General features: G+C 33.4%; 1 protein-coding gene across 1 annotated transcript; it reads right to left on the minus strand.

The window, feature by feature from the left end:
* Window positions 1–10,639: 10,639 nt before the first annotated feature.
* Window positions 10,640–16,613, minus strand: LOC149411269 (circadian clock-controlled protein daywake-like). The gene is made up of 5 exons (XM_089647663.1): window positions 16,496–16,613; window positions 13,321–13,558; window positions 11,827–11,960; window positions 11,456–11,605; window positions 10,640–10,791 (listed from the first exon to the last, which is right to left on the minus strand). The coding sequence occupies exons 1-5, from the start codon at window positions 16,611–16,613 to the stop codon at window positions 10,640–10,642; spliced, it is 792 nt and encodes a 263-aa protein (XP_089503789.1).
* Between the last annotated feature and the right edge of the window lie 4,207 nt (window positions 16,614–20,820).

The raw sequence follows: 20,820 nt of genomic DNA on the forward strand, positions 1-20,820 counted from the left end.
CGACATGGTGGGAGGAAATGAACACGCGATGATCGCAGCGACGTTACGGAGATACGGGCTCTTGATCGCGACGCGGATACGAAACGGAGGTACGGTACGGACAAAAGATGATGCGTCCAGAGTTTTTGGATCGCGACGCTGGTACGAAACGGAGGTACGGTACGAATAAAAGAACATGTCTGGACCCAGCTTTAGAATCTTCTTCTTATCCCGTCCACTGCCGTGCGTATTATATAATGCGCGCCTTATGAGATGCGTGCATTTATATTATGGTACGCAAGTAGTCGATGCCTATGTTTGGAACAAGCTGGAAAGGTTATATTAGAAAGGCCATGTCCAAATCAAAACTATATATTTGTTTTTGGTTTATTTGGTAAATATTGTATTTGAACATGGAGATTGACGAATTGTGAAGATTTCCATTTACAAGACATTTCACCACATTTCCATTACTTAATTATAATGCATAGTACAAAATTATTGTAAATAATGTTACATAAATATTATATGTATCCAATTAATTTTTGGTTTTTGAAAGGTGTATTTAACTGCCGTGCATAGATTTTATTTGTAATATACATAATAATTTTCCACATTATTATACTACCATAGGTGTGTTTGTAACATTGTGACATTTTAATAAGACATTAAAAAATATTCTTTACTTTTTTCCACTTGTTTAGTAAAGTTATACATAGAGGTTTTTTAGTAAAAAAGTCAGAGTGGAATTCTGCCATGAAAATAACTGTTTAAAAATAAGATTTTTTTGTGACATTGTACATTGTGACATTGTTACATTGTGACATTGTTACATTGTGACATTGTGACATTGTGTCATTGTGTCATCGTGACATTGTTACACTGTGACATTGTGACATTGTGACATTGTGACATTGTTACATTGTTACATTGTTACATTGTTACATTGTTACATTGTTACATTGTTACATTGTTACATTGTTACATTGTTACATTGTGACATTGTGACATTGTGACATTGTTTTATTGTGACATTATGACATTGTGACATTATGACATTGTGACATTATGACATTGTGACATTGTTTTATTGTGACAATGTAACATTGTAACATTAACAAAATTAGAATGGGATCTGAAGATTTCATAGTCATGTAGTGAAAAATTTTTTGTACAAATCTGTTACTGATATTCTAAAATGTAATCTTTTTCAAATATTACAGCCAAACTAATACAATATGATATGTGATGTATTGAATATCGAAGCGTTGATTTAGATACTCATTAGCTAGAAAATGCTTACCCAACCTAAATCATATGTTCAAATGCAACATTAAACTAGTCCCAGCGAAATCTCTTACGGACGTCATTGTCGTTCATTCACTTCCCTCTCATGTGTCTTAGTCAAAAAAGAAAAACGACAGAAGATACTAGAACGAAGACGTCACGTACAATCTCTCGCTGGAACTAGTATATTCTACATCTTCTGTATACTTTATAATATTATATAAAATGGTATGATTTTCATGGTGCGCTGAGCTGAACTGAAAAGAGCCTTGAATTGTTTAAAAAGTGTATTGTAAATGTGATATTATTTTCTAGTGAAGGGAATGTGTAGTTAAGTTGCTTCTAAAAATATTTGTTTCGTTTTAAAGAAAGGGTGTACATAAAAGTATCCTTTCCACCACCAGGAGATCTCTCATTTTTCGGCCCCCAAAGATCCAAGATTAATATTTCACAATTTTACAAATTTCGTAACCTTACAGGCCTCTGTCATATTTTGACAGAAGGTTAAAGTATTTCCGCTTTGCAATAAAATCCAAAAATGGGATATTTATGAATGTATCCAAAAACTAAAAACTGCTTTTGAAAGATGATGAAATACACTTTTAATTTTACCATTAAAAATTTTAAAATTTTTAATGCAAACATAAAAAATAAATTAAAATGGCTCACTTTACGTTTTTTGTAACTAAAATTACTGATAACAAAAAAATATATAAAAAACACACGTTTTATTAGACGAATGTTTTAGAAACGTTATTATCACCTCAACTTTTTGTTGTTTCATATAAAAATAATTTTTTGAAATTGCGTTCGGAACTTCCACAATTGAATATAAAGCGTGGTGTTTTCTTTTTCTAACACCGTTGAGATCATATTTCTCACCATATAAGTAAGGGAGATATAACAATTTCTATGATACCATGCGAGTTGTTCCTAAAAGTTAACAAATTGCCTGTAGGGGTTAACAACAATGGACTAATGTACTCCCGCCCAGAGGACTGATGAAAATTGTCGACTCTCTTCCGCAATTTTATTTCTGTCATCTGGAACCCAAAATATATTATCTTTAATATATTAGTATATTATAAATATATTTGTCTCGGTTATTTCAACCTCGATTGACGATCAAATCGACGATCAACACATTTTGATCAAAAACTGAAACTTGTCAAAAATTTAGTTGAGTTTAAATCATCAGTCAATTGTGACTCAGGATGAAACAACTGAAAGAAACCTTTAATTGACTTAATTGAGAAATCTTTTTTTGTGTTATTTGTTAATTATTTTTATTTTGGCAATTAGCTATTATGTATTGTGATTTTTTTTTCTCAAAAAACTTATACCAAAAGTATTATTTGTTTTGTGATATTTGAGCTACTTTAAGTGGATTCTATTTATTTTAAGATATTAAAAAAGTGTTACTTTTCTTAATAATGCTAGTTAAATGACACTTACACCCCACATACTAATATGTATTATGTATAAATTAGAACAATGCGCTCTTGAGGTGAGTTTTCCCAACGAGGGCGATATATAAATGATCCTAATATTATTATAAATAATAGAACAAGTACAACTTGTTAAACTCTAAATGGAAAAGAAGCCAGTGAAAAAGGTTTGACATGTAAACAGTTTCTTTAATTTGATGTTTAATGTATGAAGTAAAAAAGTTGCTGTGATTATTATTAGAAAATTATTTCATAGATGGGAAAAATAATTATATACAATCTTGTTTGTTTGCATTCAACAAGATTATATAAAATAATGGATGTAACACTACTATTCTGAAGCTTTTTCCATCCATTTATCCATCCGTGTGACGAAAACAAGTCCATTTTCCGAATTAAGGAGAAAGATCTGATATAAATTATTACAATCTTTTTTATTAAATTATTTGCAACTTGTATTCATAGGTTGGGGTGTTAAATCCCATCATATTATGCCTGTCAGGTGATTGCGATTTGGACAAAAGCTAATACAGGCTGAGAATCAACATTTAACGGGGACCGTTCAAATTTACAAAACTCAAAATGGCGCTGATTGTCGATGGTGTGATTTTATTTGAAATATCACAATCTTATGTAGGTACTATTCTTCGCTGTTCATGTAAAGAAAATTACAAATATTTATAGTACCTGCCTAATTAAAGTCATTCTGCCAAGTTGACACCAATTTTACAGCCTAACCAGTCATAAAATAAGTGAAAACTTAATGATTGTATTGAAGAAAAGTTTTGTCTATGGAATGCCATTGTGAACAGTGCCTCATGAGAAAATGCTTATGTTTAATGAAGGATTAAGTACTTCCCTATATGGATCATTAAAATAAGATATTTGTAGTTAAATTTCCACATCTTTTTAATATTGTGTCATGTTTACACACTTGTTTATTCTATAAGAAGTACAGTTTGACAATGATGTTTTTGCAGGTGGCCAGAAGGGGAACTAAAGACGTCATTTTTTATTGGGCTATCAAAATATATGCATTCAATTAGGTGTCTTCAAACATGATTGATTTTTTTATGATTTAAAGCGATGCAAGAGGGAAAATCTATGAAAACTGGTGCCAGAAACTTTTATCAAGGTTTTGGCATTTATGGACTTTAAAATCTATAAAAAGTCTCGATTCTGGTGCTAGAATGAGTTGCCACCAGCTGAAGCTGTTTTTTTTTTTTAGTTTTACTCTATCAACTGCAATGTTATCAATGTCAAACTGTAAAGCGTTTCAATCACTACTCTTCCTATTTAATTTATGAATATGAACTGTGGTGCCATCTATTGGCGGAATTTTGAAACAAAGTTTGAATTTTTGACTATGGAAAAAATAATCTTTAGATAGAGAAACCTAGCTCAGTTTAGAGCAGTTATATAAAATTTTCAAATATGACCCTTCAGGAAAGATTTATGAAAATATCACTTTTTTGAAACCTGGATAATATTTTTATAGGATTCTCTTATGAATAAATTAATACTGTATTATATTCTTATGTATTTTTCAATAAGACTACTATTTCACTCTACTTCCATTTGTTAACTTTTATAGATCAACCTTCTACGTAGTTTCCCACTTATGTCTGTCGTATTGTATTTGTAACATCTATTCTCATTTTTCTAGTGAATGTTTTGATATTAATGTGTAAGAAATGATACATTGGCCTGCATTTTACACTTACTAAACCCAAGATGACAATAATAATTGAATAGAAAAATTAAATTTTAATCTTTTTCTTGTCGTCGTAAAGTTGTTTAGTATTATGATTCAATATTATATCAATTCTGTGATAGGAGAATTTATTAACACGGGTCCTTTTTGGTTTGTTTTGAGTTAAGTTTCTACCGCATTTTACTCCAAAAAATTAAATTTTTAACTTTTGGATTTGGTTACAAATCTTTCCATCAGAGAATTTTGGTTCCACGATTATTCCAATTTTTATGGCCAAATTTTATGTGTCTTGTTATAACACAACATTTATTAACACAAAATCATGTAATAATATGTACAGTAAAAAACTTAACATTTTCTGTACAATTATTTATAACTGCGCTCTTTTGTGTCATGATTTTGTGTTATTTTCTTATTGATTTTCGGCATCCATACAATACTGTGACTGTCCAAAGTTAAAAAATCAAATACAGCTATTTGATAAATGTTCAAGAAATATTGTGTTTTAAATCAGCTTAAAAAATCATAAATCGGCTATTAGCGCCATTTTGATTCTTAAGGCAGCTGTCGCTTCTAATAATGGCCTTCGTTAACCACCGATTCATGGCCCATGTCAGCATTTGATCAAATCAGCCTCAAGCATAAGAGCATGGCTGTTAGTGAGAATCAGCTGTTAATGGGCATTGTTTGAAGTGACAACTTTCAAATTCAAAATTGCGCTGTTCGTCAATTTGCGACAATGTCAAATCTGAAGTTGAAACACCTGATGTTAGTGACATATTTGAACATAGTTTTGTTTTATTTGGAATACGCGGCGTTTGGAAACTCGTAGTACAATTGGGAAACTGGTCAATCTATATCACATATAGAACCTAAAAAAACTATTTTCCCGAAGAGAGCAAAAAATGGTTTCAGTTTTCTGATTTTTGATAATTAATTGATTGGCAATCAAAAGCAATGTATGTTCTTCTCCTGGTGCCCTTTCCTATCGGAGGTTGGCTATCATCATGGGGCAATCTTTTTAAATATAATATGTTGTATTGATTTATTGATTTTGATACATTCAATAGCCTATATTACGAGGACAATAATCTGGTCTATCACTTACTTACCTTTTATTGTAAAGACATTTAGATTTAGTAAATTGAACTACTAATTCAATAAATTGAACTACTAATTCAATAAATTGAACTACTAATTCAATAATTTATTCTATCGACCCATACTTATGTTCATGTTCCCAATAATAAATGGTGGATGTTTTGTAATTTGTGTATGTTTTCCCTACACATCATTGTATGTATTATTATATTAAACTACACAAATATCACATCAACACTCCAATCGTGTGTACTTAATTTTAAATGGTAAAATTAAATATATTATGTTTTAAGACTTTTTGCTTTTATTTGGCGAGTAAATATTATTTACTAGCGGACCCCGCAATGTTTCACTGTTGCTTATGTCGTTCTCAGGCGCCTCTGATTTTTCCACCATTCACTATGTTAATGTTAAAAAATTACATAAAATTGTTTACAATTCGACTCCGTATCTCATTCCTGTGCAGAGATATTGCCTTACGTATTCCTCGGACTTTTTCTAACATTCAAACCAGTCTCTAAACACTCCTGGCACTAATAAGAACAAACTTTGAAATTTTCAGCAATATCGGTTGGCTACTTTTAGAGTTTTGCGAGCACAAACATAGGAAGGCAGAATTTTTATAAATTAAGATTTTGGATTATTTATGTTAAATACAAAGAATAAATGATTTTATATTGATATTGTAATTTTTATTACAAACTAGTGTTAGAGTAATGGTTTGGAGTAAGGTTTTTAGGTTATGAGTTCTAGCGTACCGTAAAACTGGGTGCATTTGGTGGAAATAATATTATTGTAACAAATTAAAAAAAAATAGTGGCATCCTTGAATTCTTCTACCATTCACTTCCACTTCATTCTCCTTACAACCCTTTCTTCGTTCATCACATACGCCTCATTTTAGCGTACTTAAGTATTTGGTTAATTTCATGTCTTCGTCGCGCGTCTCCAACACACCCACAAAAGACTTCTATCAATTTATCTCTTCAGTGGTTAATGAAAATTGCAAAGTTGTGGAAGGAGTAAGGGAAAGAAAGAAGAAGTGATAAAGGATGGTTTGTAGTTTCTGGTTAGGGGCCGTTCAAGTATTATGTAAGCACTATAGGGGGGCAGGGGGGTCTTTGCTTTGATTATTTTTGATGACATGGGGGGGTCGAGATAGTGATTACGTCAGCACTGCTCAGCAGTAGTTATTTTTATTTTACACATTGGCAACCCACACATTGTCTATGTTTGAAAACCGAATACATATTCGGGGATTCCCACAAATAATTAATACGTTTAGGTACTCACTTAAAAAACAGAATACATTAACAGAAAAATGCATATAGGTACCAATTTTTACGTAAGCATGGGAGGGGGGGGGGGGGGGGGGTAAGAGCTTTGCTTACTTTTGGTGACAAGGGCGAAGAGGGGGTAAATAATTGTAATAAATCTGCTTACGTAATACTTGAACGGCCCCTTATTCAGATCTAGTCATTGAACAGTTCATACATACATAGACATGCCATCTGATAGTATTATTGTCCCAGCGTCTGGACGATGTAGGCCCTCTGATTGGTCAAATTAAAATTGTCTGTTTCGGGTAACTTGAATATTAAGACACGATTCCATACTAAAATAGGATCGCCTCATAATAATACGAGATTTCTTCAAAAGCATCGTTTCTGCTCATATAATTTTTGGATAATATCGAAGAAAATATGTTTTAGAAAGTTCATAATCCATTGGATTAATTACATTACAGTGAAAATTCTCCACAGTTACGTGATTATGTTTGACGTTTATAAAAATTCACGCGTTTCTTCAAGATGGCCGACAAGCACCTCTGGCGGTTTAAAAACGAACCAAATGCCTGGCGCGAATATTTAAATATGCAGCTCACAATACTTGACTACTTACCCATTAACAAGCGTTTTATAAGAAGATTTCTTCTGGAAGCTTATCACTTTGTAATGGCATTTATCATTATTATTTATATATTTTTTTCTTATTAATTATATCTGATTTTATATTGGCATGTTTTCTAATTTCTAAAATTTCAAAATTATTTATTTACGATGCTTTATATCCTGAGTGAAGTATTTTAAGACCTGAATTTTTATCGAAAGTGTGATCATTATTCAAAAGATTATTTGCAAACTCAGATGCACTATTTCCATTTATAGCCCTGCGATATTCTTTTGTTCTGACTTCAAAGTTTCTATTGGTTCTACCTTTGTAAAAGAAATTAAAATCATCTCAATTGAGTTTTTAAACTCCTGATTTTTTTGTTTGAACTTTGCTATCTTTATTATTAAGAATATATTTCTTCATTGTTATTAGTGTAAAACGCCAGTTGAATGGTACCAGGATAGTTTATATATATAATTTTAGAAGTATCGTTATCCACAAACAGAATTCTACACCATTGTTTATTTCTATCTTTAGAAAGACCGTTTGAAGAGAATGTGTTTGATTTTTTTATTTAGTATTTCAACTATCAATTTATTAGAATAACCGTTATTTAATGCCATTTGTCTTATGAATATATTGTTTTATGGTTATATGCTATTTGTTTTTTTCAGGTCTTAAAATACTTCACTATAAATAATTTTGAAATTTTAGAAATGAGGAAACATATTAATATAAAAGCAGATATAATTAACAAGAATTTTTTTATAAACTCTCTTTTAAATATTTTCCCACTCAACTGGTCTTTCCCGTCTAACGATATTGTAATTCCTAATTATTATAAACCCAGCCTACTCTTACCCCTCCCCCCTCCTTCCACTTCTTCTTTCCCAATTGCAATCTATATTTAATTTTTGACTTCGGTGTATACACAATAAAATGTAAACATTATATTTATTTATTTATTGGACAATTTGCATAGCGCCGCTTTTGTGAGATATCACCTCAGGGGCGCTATATTGTAATAATCTACCTTTATATATAGATTTTTACTCTCCTGATGAAGGTGTATATATAATCTAACTTTAAACTTTATTAGATACAGTAACAGTTGTAGGTAAAGAATTACCACCAGTTGGAGTAAAATTAACACATTTTAATTAAACCGACTGCTAATGTCATCGCACAATTACCCTCCTTTTATTCATAAACACGGGTACAATTAATCAATATGTAATAATCTATTATTTAAGTCAACTTTGTTAAAACTATCTTTAATTGTGACAAACTAAACGATATTGATTCAACTTATACACACATATTCAAGCACTGCAAGTCTCCTATGAGCTAATTATATTAGGTACGATAACAGTTAATATCAGTTGTAGACATGTAGTCAATAATAGTGTTTCATTTGAAATAATCCATCACAAATACGTAAAATTTCATTTATTCAAACAACTGTCATTCTTATTATGCGTAAATTTAGCATGTTATTATTAATTAACTCCTTCCTGTTCCGTGTTTTAACAATATATATACCTACTCACCCTCTCTCTGTGAATGTTCTAATATCTATCTATTAAATGTAACTGTTGTTAATATCACTTAAAATGGGCGAAGCCCAAACGAGAGCCGCCCGCAGGGCCTAGCAGAAAAAAACCCGCGGAGCGGGTTTTTAACTGCTAGTTACAATCATTGTTTGAATACTGAACAGATAATCAAATAAATTTTATTTCATATTTATTTTATTTCATAGGTTTTTTTACAAACATGTTTTCATAATTGAATTAACCCCTAACTGGGTACGGGACAAATACTTCCCACATTGTTTGCATGTTTTTACCGAGCAGAAGATGTGACAGAGTGGGATTCCCACTTAACATATTTTTTGGCATATTATGTTTTTTAGGTTGCTATAAATTTAATATATGTACATACCTATCAAAAATATTAATTTGAAAAGACTTTTCATGTTCATGTGTCCTGTTAATGGTTGATAGAGTTAGTACAAAAGGATTGAAATATTAAGCAGATTTTGACAGTAATCAAAAAAATAAATAAGGCTTTAATGATGGAAAAATGGAGTGGTGAAAAATAAATAAATGTATATAAATAAAAATGTTAATGTTCGTTTGTTCAAAATCTTAAATCTCCGAAAGTACTGATTGCTTTGAAATTTTTACACAACGTTGCATTCGAATATGTTTGTATACCTATATTATATAGATATGTCATCTGTGAAAACATGTTTTTTTTTTAATAACAGCGCCATATGTTGGATGTAAGAGTAACACACGCTGTTGTTTCTCTATCTACACAGACGGGTACAGCTAGTAATATAATAAATTATTAATAATCACATTAACATTGTAATATATACAATTAATATATAAAAATATGTATTTGATTGTTTAAATCAGAGGTTCCCAAAGTGGTCTATATGGACCCCCAGGGGTCGATATCGGCTTGCTGGGGGTCTATGTCAGCGAAAAAAAAATTTGGGGTCCACGAGATTCAAATGGGGGTATTACCTTAAGCCAACATTTAGGAGTTCCGTAAATGACACAATAGACCTAACACAAATATAATAGACTGAGAAATAACTTATTTGATATTTCTATTTTTATATTTCGTAAAGTTGTTCTCGTGTTGTATCTCGTCAGAATAAATATATTCAAGCAAAACATTGCACAATGGAAGCCGCAAATATTCCTAGTTCCCCAACTTGTTTTTGAAAAATTTCCAGGTTAATAATGACGTTCAACATTTAGATGTACTTAACACAGACTTCAAAACTAAGTTTGAGGACATTTTGACTATGGAAATGGAACGTTGAAGAATCGGATATCGTGTGACAAGAAGAATTGACCGGAATAAGCACTGACAAAGAACTTAAGGGGCAGTTCTGTAGGGCCAACTACAGAAAGAAATTCCCGTTGCTTATCCTGCTTCATTTTTATTTGGTGTAATACTTCACAAGGGCGCCCCTGTCTGCACAGTGCAAAAACAGAGGAACTATATAGCCACCCGGTCGTAGGGCAGGCAAGGGAAGGAAATCTTTTTACGAAAAAAATAAATTAATATCACATGGGACGTTAATAATTTTAGGAAAATTCAGTATTCGGCAGGCAGGGGGTCTACGGAAAAAAAAATTTGGCAAGTGGTCTACAGGGCAAAAAGGTTTGGGAACCTTTGGTTCAAATGGTTTCATGTTTTTATTTAGGGAACAGGTAGTCGTATGGCAGATTCTTGAAGAATTTCCCAGCTACATCTTCCACCAGCATCGAGAGGACTGTCTCCACGGCTGGCTTCAGATCCTTGACGATCTCTGCAGAGTGCATCTTGACTATGTGGTCGGTGATCTGACCTGGAATGTAAAAATAACAATAATGATTTTATTATAATAACCTCTTTTAGCTCAGTGATACGGAAAGCAGAACTAAGTATCATCGAGATGAAGTTAGCAGTGTACAAGCCACTGTGACTTCCCCACCCTAAGGTCACCATATCTGCATGATGAATGAGAGAATATGTTCCAGGGTCCAGGTGGGTCAAGAGTTACCAAATTTGATCGAATAAGAAGCTTGAAGATCTAAGGTGGCATATCGCTGAACCCCTGTCACTGTAGAAAAGTCACACTTGAGTCACATGCAGTCACTTATGATGAAAAATGTAATTTTGAGTAAAAGCATTCAAAGTTTTTTTTAGTAGTATTCAGTTATAACTTGTAACTAGTGTTCAAATATTTGCGTGTGGCTCCGTTTGTAAAACCTACAGAAGTAATATATGCACAGCGGATAGAGAAAGGATTGGAGATACCAGAAAGGAGTTGGGAGCAAAAACACCTTGTGCGCGTTTAAGTTGTTATTTTATCCAGCTCCTCAATTGAGGTGGTTTGGTCACATAATAAGAATGCAATAGGATTACCTCTGATAATACTGAGTGCGAGACAAGAACGATACGGAGATGGGTCCGCAACCAGAATAGAACAAGAAGAAGATGAGATGGGAGAGAAAATTAATTGGTCTTACTTTTCATCTCTCCTCCGGTGTATAGGTTTTCAAAGTCGGAAAGTGCTCCTCCAACATACACCATCACTTCAGTGTCCTTTATCATGAAGAACTCTTTGTCCTTTCTCTTCACTAGAGCTCCTTGCATCTTAATCTCGGCGATATTGTCAGCTAGAAATAGAAAGAAGAAAGTGAGGTTAGGAAAATGGGGCATTAAATTTGATACCGGACAAGAGTTTCAGCTGCTCGGAACCAGTGGAACTATTTCAGTGAGTAAATAGGAGAGGTTTGGTCATTAAACACAGTGCCTAAAGCCATTTTTAGAGTTCAACTTAAATCTTTACTATGGAAACTGAAAGTTAATTGGGTGCGTGGAAAAAAATTTAACTTACTGAAGTTAGCCATGAAGCGACCACTGCCCTCTATTGGCAGCATCTCGAACTTTCCAATCAGCATGTACTCTGTATCGATGTAGACATGGTTGAACTTTGCGGTCAGTGTGACTGTGTGGTTCTTCATGTCGGTTCTGAAATATTAAAATAATCAAATCTTCAAAAAAGACAAAACAAGCACAAAAAAACCAAAGTCAAAGAAGGAGGCTTTTAGCCGTGAAAATCTCAAATCATATCCAAGCACAAAGAAGTTCAAACTGTAAAAAGACACTCAGAGAAACAACTGCGGAATAAAAGGTAGATAAGTACATACTTATAAGTAACTAAACATTTTGGCAATGCCAATTAGATAAATGAATTTCACCTATCTTTCTTTAGAGGAGAAAAATGAGGTAAGAAGGGCATTAAGACAGGGAATTGAATGTTATTGTCTTAATTTTTTTAAATATCTTCCGCCACGGGTCTCCAATTGGCTTAATCTGCCTCTGTTCGGCAATATGCAATAATAGACTATTTATTTTGCACGTTTACAGGCACCGTAATAGAAACAGATAGAGATATGGCATGGAAACTTGCAGACTGTCGCCAAGCTACGACCAAACTGCACAGATTATCAAAGCGGTTATATGTTTGGTGTGTTGGTAGTAACAAAGGCAAGGCACCGCAGTGTGCAGATGCGATTTGCTTTAGTACAGATGAACGATGTTGGCGACATGTTAGTTTCATACTAATAACAGTTCATGGCCCATCTTGATTCAACTACTTAAAGCTGAAACCAAACTCCATCAGTAGGTGATATAGAATGATAAGAGAATGCAAGTAGTCACTTATGGAATAATAATGAAAATCTAGTAAAGAGAAAGCAAGTAGGCACTTATGGAACAATAATGAAAATCCAGTAAAGAGAAAGCAAATAGGCACTTATGGAACAATAATGAAAATCTAGTAAAGAGAAAGCAAGTAGGCACTTATGGAACAATAATGAAAAAACAGTAAAGAGAAAGCAAATAGGCACTTATGGAACAATAATGAAAATCTAGTAAAGAGAAAGCAAGTAGGCACTTATGGAACAATAATGAAAAACCAGTAAAGAGAAAGCAAATAGGCACTTATGGAACAATAATGAAAATCTAGTAAAGAGAAAGCAAGTAGGCACTTATGGAACAATAATGAAAATCCAGTAAAGAGAAAGCAAATAGGCACTTATGGAACAATAATGAAAATCTAGTAAAGAGAAAGCAAGTAGGCACTTATGGAACAATAATGAAAATCCAGTAAAGAGAAAGCAAATAGGCACTTATGGAACAATAATGAAAATCCAGTAAAGAGAAAGTATTTTGGCACTTACACAACAATAATGAAACTCCAGTAAAGAGAAAGCATTTAGGCACTTATAAAACAATAATAAACAAGAAAACAACAAAAAAACATACCTTACCTAACCTAACCTAACCTATATTTTATGGTGTTCTGTTTTACCCAGTTTTTACTCACTTAATATCTTTAAACTCATAATCCGTTAGTCCGTGCAGCTCCACGTCCATCAGCACAGCCTTGTAGGAGAGTTTCTCCGTATCCTGCTGCAGTTTGACCGTGGGTACCTTCATTGGCTCCAGCGACTTGAGGCCTATCTCGGGAATGCCTTCGACCAGACGCTGCTTGAGGGTCGCCGTTGCGTTCAGCAGACACTGCGAGAACTCTTCGTCGCGGTGGCATATTGGGATGATGGAAGCTGGAAAAGTTTTAAGGTTATTTATTTGTAATGTGGTTAGTGAGAAGTCTTGTAAATATACTGAAATGAGGGATGATATTAAAAATGTATGAATGCCTTAAAGATAATTTTTCTTGTTCCGATCATTGCACATCCCACTAAAAATGTAAATTTTTGATGGTTTCATATATTATTGATTTTAAAAATGATCTGAAATTGCAAAATTCCTAAACGGTTCGAATTTGGTAATAACGTAGATAACGCTTTTGGCAAGATGGCCGTCACGGGGACTGCCCCATCAAATGTTGGCCCAAGGCCGACTATAGTGCAGGCCTAGGCGCGCGGCGGATTCTGATTTCAGAATTTCTGAAGTGTCATGTGACCAAGTCAGTGCCATCGAGCAATGACAGTTGACAATGAAAAAATAGGTAGATACTGTAAAATTACCCTAGAATAAGCATAATTGATTCCTTCAGCTGCGAAACAAGTCAAATAATTTGAGCAATTTTTTTTTCCATCTAAATACATATACAATATTATTACCTACGTCAAATACTGTTTTAGAGAAAGGTTTGAGATTTGACAGAGATTACAGTATGTAATAAATTATACATGTGTAATTTGAGAAGAATATACTAGCAGAAAAATGAGAGAGCAGTTGGGACTCTTCTGCAGTATTGACATAAAAACGAGAGAGCGCACAAACATTTTAGTTAACGTACTTTGTTGTATTAATTTAAAACACATGATTCAACATAGGTTGCTAAAAAACGACAAGTTGTGTGTAATGCTGCTTATACACTTGCGAACTGGATCGCGAGCCGAGCCACGAATTACTGGAAAGGAACAAAGCAACGTTTCGTTCTTTTTTTATAATTTGAGGCTCGGCTCACGTTTCGGTTCGCAAATGTATACGCAGCATTAGATATCAAAATTTATGAGATCTAATGATTGAACCAACTCGATTCTGTCAATTAATTGTTGGTCTTGTCAATTATTTAATTTTTAGCACGCACCCTCATTAAAAAAATATTTCATATTCATATAGAGCGTGATTTGTAGGTTACGTACTTTTATTGAGGCCTTTAGTAGTAATTTTTTGAAAAAAATATTTTTTTTTGTGTAAAAGAGAACAAAAACGAAATAGTTTCAAAGACCCAACGTCGAAAAAATTTAGATCAGTATAAATAATAATGTTCGTTTGTTCAAAATCTTAATTCTCCAAAAGTTCTTCACTGATTGCTTTGAAATTTTGACCAACGTTGCATTCAAATACGCTTGTGTTTTTTTAATATATATTATACAGATGCCACCTGTGACAGGTAAAAACAAACTTTTTTGATAAACACCGCCATCCTTTGGACAAACATGCTTTCAAAAAAAAAAACATCGCCATCGTTTGGCCGTAAAAGCAACACGTGCTATTGTTTCTCTGTCTGCACAGACAGTCTGAGTCAAAGCAACGCGTGGCGGGGCACAGCTAGTCCAAAATAATTTAAAACTTTTACTGAAGTGAATGGCGTTAGATATAAATTTATATTTCGAACACACAATTATGATATGACATAACTCACATAACTATGCTTAGAGCTTATTTTTACAACCTCTCCAGCGTTTCAGGGTCGTCCATTTTTAAAGTATTTTTATATTTTTTTCTATCATGCGAAAATATATATTTTTTGACGTTAGAATGAGAAATAACAATTCTTTCTAGTTTGCCTCCAATATTTATACTGGATGCCATTAATACAATCCTAAAAATACTCAAAATGAATAATTCATATTTCGCATCGCTATCTGTAAGAACAACCTTTGTTTTAGATAAAAGTGAGGTTACAGTGTTGTAATGAATTTGAATGTGTTTTCAAAATATTGAGTTCTCTCAATTTTTCTACGATTGGGAATCAATACAGCAGCATGGCTCATAACCGGGGTCTCTAAATATTCGCATATTTCAGAACACCTTCGCACCATTCACTGGCTCAAGTGCCCTGAAAGAATCCAGTACAAATTGTGCTGGATGGTGTTTAAATCCATCAATGAAATGGCCCCACCCTACATCTCAGAACGACGCTTCCCGGAAAACACTGGTCTGAGGCAGTCAACTCTTAGATCGGCAACATCATCAGATATAGGTAACTGATGGAACCTAAGCGCAAACCAAATACTAAAATTTTATTATTTAGAAATAGAAATGTTTATTTTAAAAGCGTACACCAGAAAGATAATTTAATCTAGTTTCTATACCATTATTTGTTTTTACGGAAAATTAAGAAATAAGATGTATACAGGGTGTATCGGCACTAACCCGACAAACTTTAACCAGCTATTCCTTAGCACATTTGGAGTAAAAAATGTTATGGGCACTTTGCTGTCCGGTAGCATTTTTTTTTCAATTAAAAACAAAAAAAATTAAAATTTCCACACTACATCACTGTCATTGGCATTGCGTTTCGTGTTACACAGCTGTTATAAGCAAGTGTGTCAAAAAGCGTCTTCGCTCTTTCGCACACACTAAATAATAATAGTTAAAAATGAGACGAATGGTGCCGTGCTATTTCGTTGTGACTGTAAACGTGCGCCAATATAGGTACACACGTGCATTATTCAACGGAATTCGAATAAAATATTTGCCAGATGGGTTTTCAAACTTTATCAAAGGATAAAACAGTGGTGACATGTGGTGAAAATATGAATAATAAATTTTTTATTAAAAAAAAACGTTACCGGACAGCAAAGTGCACATAAGATTTTTTACTGCAAATATGCTAAGGAATAGCTGGTTAAAGTTTGTCGGGTACGTGCCGATACACCCTGTATAGCTATATAGATGTATATATTTTGAAATATCCAGAAAACATTGCAAACTGAACAAATGTGTTGAAATTACTGAAGGGTACAGATAGATGGTACTGACAGTACAGATGATTCCTGAAAGTGACTAGATAAGGTACTCACCTAATTCATCAGGAGAAATCGTACTAGAAGCCTCCTTGCTTTGATAGGGAGAAGCAAAAGTCGCAGAAACCACTAAAATAACTTCTACAAATATTCCGATAACATTTACATTAGCCATTATAAACTAAATAACAATATCACAGAACTACGAGTTCTAATTCCTACAATAAATTCAATCCAATAAATGAACACTTAAGATTGAGTGTGTTATACTACCCGAGTAAAAAAGAAGTCTGTGCAGTTTTATCGAGAGTTTTTCTTATATAATAACAACATCTTGTTGGTATTGCATCTACGAATGTCATTTGTATTATGGTATTTGAAATGGGACTAGGGTTAAATGCCTTATAGAAGTTTGAAGGTGTCTTTGATTCTATGGTAGGTTTGTTTTATGGATGTTTTGTTGTCTTTTAACTGCTGCATTGAAGGAATGAACTTGATCTTGTTATTGGAGGCTGCATATTTTTGTACTTCTTGGGTAATCAGGCGATAAGAATTTATTATACATAACATACTAACCCTTCAAAGGGCACAGTTAAAGCCAGCTAACCAAGCCGTTTTGTTGCATTTTTATAATATATTCTACTGGATCTGCAGTACTTTTAAGTGTCATTTTCATAGGAATTGCCATTTTTTGTAAAGTTCACTAACTTAATATTTTTTACTTTAGTTAAATGAAAGTAACCTCTAAACACGAGTAATTCAAGTGATTTTTTTGTCAGTATCTGTAAGTACAGGGTTTTCCAATAAGAAGTGTTATTTTGAATAGCCCGCTGTGTCATTTTTTGACATTTGACAAGTAAAAACTACGCCATTGATAAAAATGGAACGATACACGCTTCAACAACGCATCGAAATTATTAAAATTCACTTGAGTGAATCAAATGCAAATCATCTTGAGTGATGAGGCCCATTTCCACCTCGGTTGCTTCGACAACAAGCAAAATGGTCGCATCTGGGGCTCGGAAAACCCAAGGGTTATTGTTGAAAAGCCTCTCTATCCTCAACGTGTGACTGTTTGGTGCGGTTTAGGGCCCGGCGGAGTCATTGGACCTTACTTTTTCGAAAATGAGACTGGAGCAACAGTTACGGTGAATGGATTGCGCTATCGAGAGATGATTAATGATTTTTTATGGCCGTAATTGGATGGTATTGATGGTATCTGGACAACGTTTACTTTCAACAAGACGGCGCTACGTGCCACACAAGCAACGAAATCATTGATCTTTTACGATTGATTATCAAAATAACACCTCTCATTGGAAAACCCTGTATTTGATTGACTTGTTTATTTGGTGGCCAGATACTTTCCAACCTTCTTCTTTCACATCTTCTTCCTTTCCTCACTCCTTTAAGCTTCACAACATACCCTAATACGGGAAGCCATAATCCGACTTTCTCTGGACAGTTCCGAGCAATCGGGACTTTTGTGCAAAATTTACACAAAAATCTTCGTTTACAAAATGTTAAACACTCACCATCAGTGATTTGAAAAAACTTTGGTAAAAAATAACCTTTTTTATTTATTTTAATAATTTTTTTTTTTTTAAGGGGATTTGATATCTAAGACAAGGGTTAAGGGTTCAGTCTGCCTTTTTTATGTGAATACCGCATAAGAGTCCCAACTGCTCCCAACCGTCTGGGGCCAGTGAGACTATGGCATCTACAATTGGGGTATGTTGTGAGACTGAATGTAGTGGCGAGGGGAGGAGATGGGTCGGTGTAAGGCGGCGGAGTACCTGGCTATTCGGATCTGATCACTAAACACGGCTAAAGCCATTTCAAGCGACGTTTCAGTTATGAATGGTGGTCTTACACCAGGGCGATACTGAGATTATCTTCCATATGTACAAAATTAATAACCATTTTAATAATTTCCGATATTTTACTCGGAACTCATTAATGGCATAGGTATTAAAAATAAAACAAAATTGTTTTTATTATGTAAGTATATTGAAATATTATTAATACATCGTCTGTTAATGGCCTCACTACAGTTGATAATGCCTTCAGAAAACTAAACAGCTGTCATACGTAATAATAATTACACAGTAGATCTTTTTAAAAAATAAAATGTTTTTTTTTGTAAATTGAATAATAATAAATAAATAAAACATTGGCCTATTTCAGCATATCGCTCGCCAAACACTACTAATGGGTATGTATAGCGAGCGAAATGCTGAATCGGCCAATCCACGAAAATATTTATACACATAACACATAAGTATATGTGGTATAATTTTGACATGATGCACAAATTAGAACATGGGAAAGAAATAATAAAACAAGATTACAATAAATACATACAAACATGAAATAAAAATAAAAGAAACAAAACTTTTAAGATACAGGTTCCATGATAACTCCTCAAAATGACAATTTAACACACCTATAAAAGTTCTATAAAGTTATGAAAAGTGATGAAACCTATTTAACCTAGTTTTTGTTTCATCACTTTTTAGCACTTTTTATACCAGGTTTTCCAATTAGAGGTGTTATTTTGAATAGCCCGGTATTTCGGTAGATGTTACTTTTGAAGCTGTCATTTTTTGACATTTGACAAGTAGAAACTACGCGATTAATAAAAATGGAACGATACACGCTTCAACAATGCATTGAAATTATTAAAATTCACTTGAGTGAATCAAATGCAAATCATCTTGAGTGATGAGGCCCATTTCCACCTCGGTGGCTTCGTCAACAAGCAAAATTCCAAAGAGAAAACCCAAGAGTTATTGTTGAAAAGCCTCTCTATCCTCAACGTGTGACTGTTTGGTGCGGTTTATGGTCCGGCGGAGTCATTGGACCTTACTTTTTCGTAAATAAGGCTGGAGCAACAGTTACGGTGAATAGATTGCGCTATCGAGAGATGATTTATGATTTTTCATTGCTGGCATTGGATAGTATTGATCTGGATAACGTTTACTTTCAACAGACGCTACGTGCCACACAAGCAACGAACCCATTGATCTTTTACGATTGGATATCAAAATAACACCTCTTATTGGAAAATCCTGTAGGTGTGTTGAATTTTCATTTTGATGAGTTATCCGGTCATCAACGTATCATTATCAACTAATTATTAACTAACTAAACATCACGCTATTTCCCGCAGGGGTAGGCAGAGAGGACGGACCGCCAAACAACTCGGTCTCACCACACTCTCCTTGCCTCATTCACATTCATACATACTCTTCTATTATTTTGACTCTTAACATGGCCCGATTCGAGTATCTGATTCACTTGATCGTGCCATGTCTTTCCACTAATTATTGATTTCCCATAGTGTGAAACCTCTATCGGGAAATTAGCGGTAGTTGCGCATCTGCACACTGCGGTGTAATATAGTATTGTGTATTGTTGAAGTTGCAGGAGTTCGGAACAGTCTAACTAAGAGTTAAGAATTTTTTATTTTGCGTCTGTCTTCCAATGTATGAATTTTTAAGTAAATATAGCGTGGTCTGTCACAGGCATACATCTATGAGTAACATTGCCCTAGGCTCTATCGCACCGTCTATTTGCTTGCATATACGGATACTCGCATGATTAATATATTAATTATTGTTTTATATGAGCGTGGCAATGACCGAAATGATTCATTTCTGTTCTTGGTGTAAAAATTTGCAATTAAACATTTTTCTATAAACGTAGACATGACCCGTGATTAAAATGACGAGGGTAAATATATATCTCTAAAGTTTTGGATTACGTCATCGCATTGAGCGATAACTAATGAATAAGTTTTTTAATAACTTATGAGTAAAACCTCAAATTATAATTTATTTATTTTAATATCAACGGTATAAAATATACCATATACAGTAAATTATAAACTGTGACATCAGAAAATATACAATTAACAGAAACTCCAGATGGATATAAAAAGTTAGAGATACAAGTACATGCAAAACTTATAGGTAGACTAGGTTAGATTAGTATTGATTGAAATATAAATATGATAGTATAGATACATGATTACAATAGCTAAAATGTATGCATTTATTTTCAGGTTTTGGTTGAAAGTAGGTAAGTGCCAATGAAGCTGTTGGTTCACCGTATTGAATATTATTATTGACCCAAGTTTCCTCAGTTGCCCCAGTTCATTTTATATTCATAATTATTTGACTTTTTACGTAAGTATGAGTATACTTACATTTTATTGATCATGATTTAAAAGATATGATATTAAAGCATTTTTGTACCTAGCTTCTGTGCAGTTAAACAGATCCGCTACATCTGCATACCTATTACTAACTTCATGTAATCTAGGTACAAGCGAGTGTTTGAAATGTTCAGTCTCAGAATTGTTACAATTAAAGAGGGTT

The sequence above is a fragment of the Hesperophylax consimilis genome, chromosome 26 (assembly GCF_061612785.1).
Source record: "Hesperophylax consimilis isolate HC1 chromosome 26, BYU_Hcon_1.0, whole genome shotgun sequence".
In the NCBI taxonomy this organism is placed as follows: Eukaryota; Metazoa; Arthropoda; class Insecta; order Trichoptera; family Limnephilidae; genus Hesperophylax; species Hesperophylax consimilis.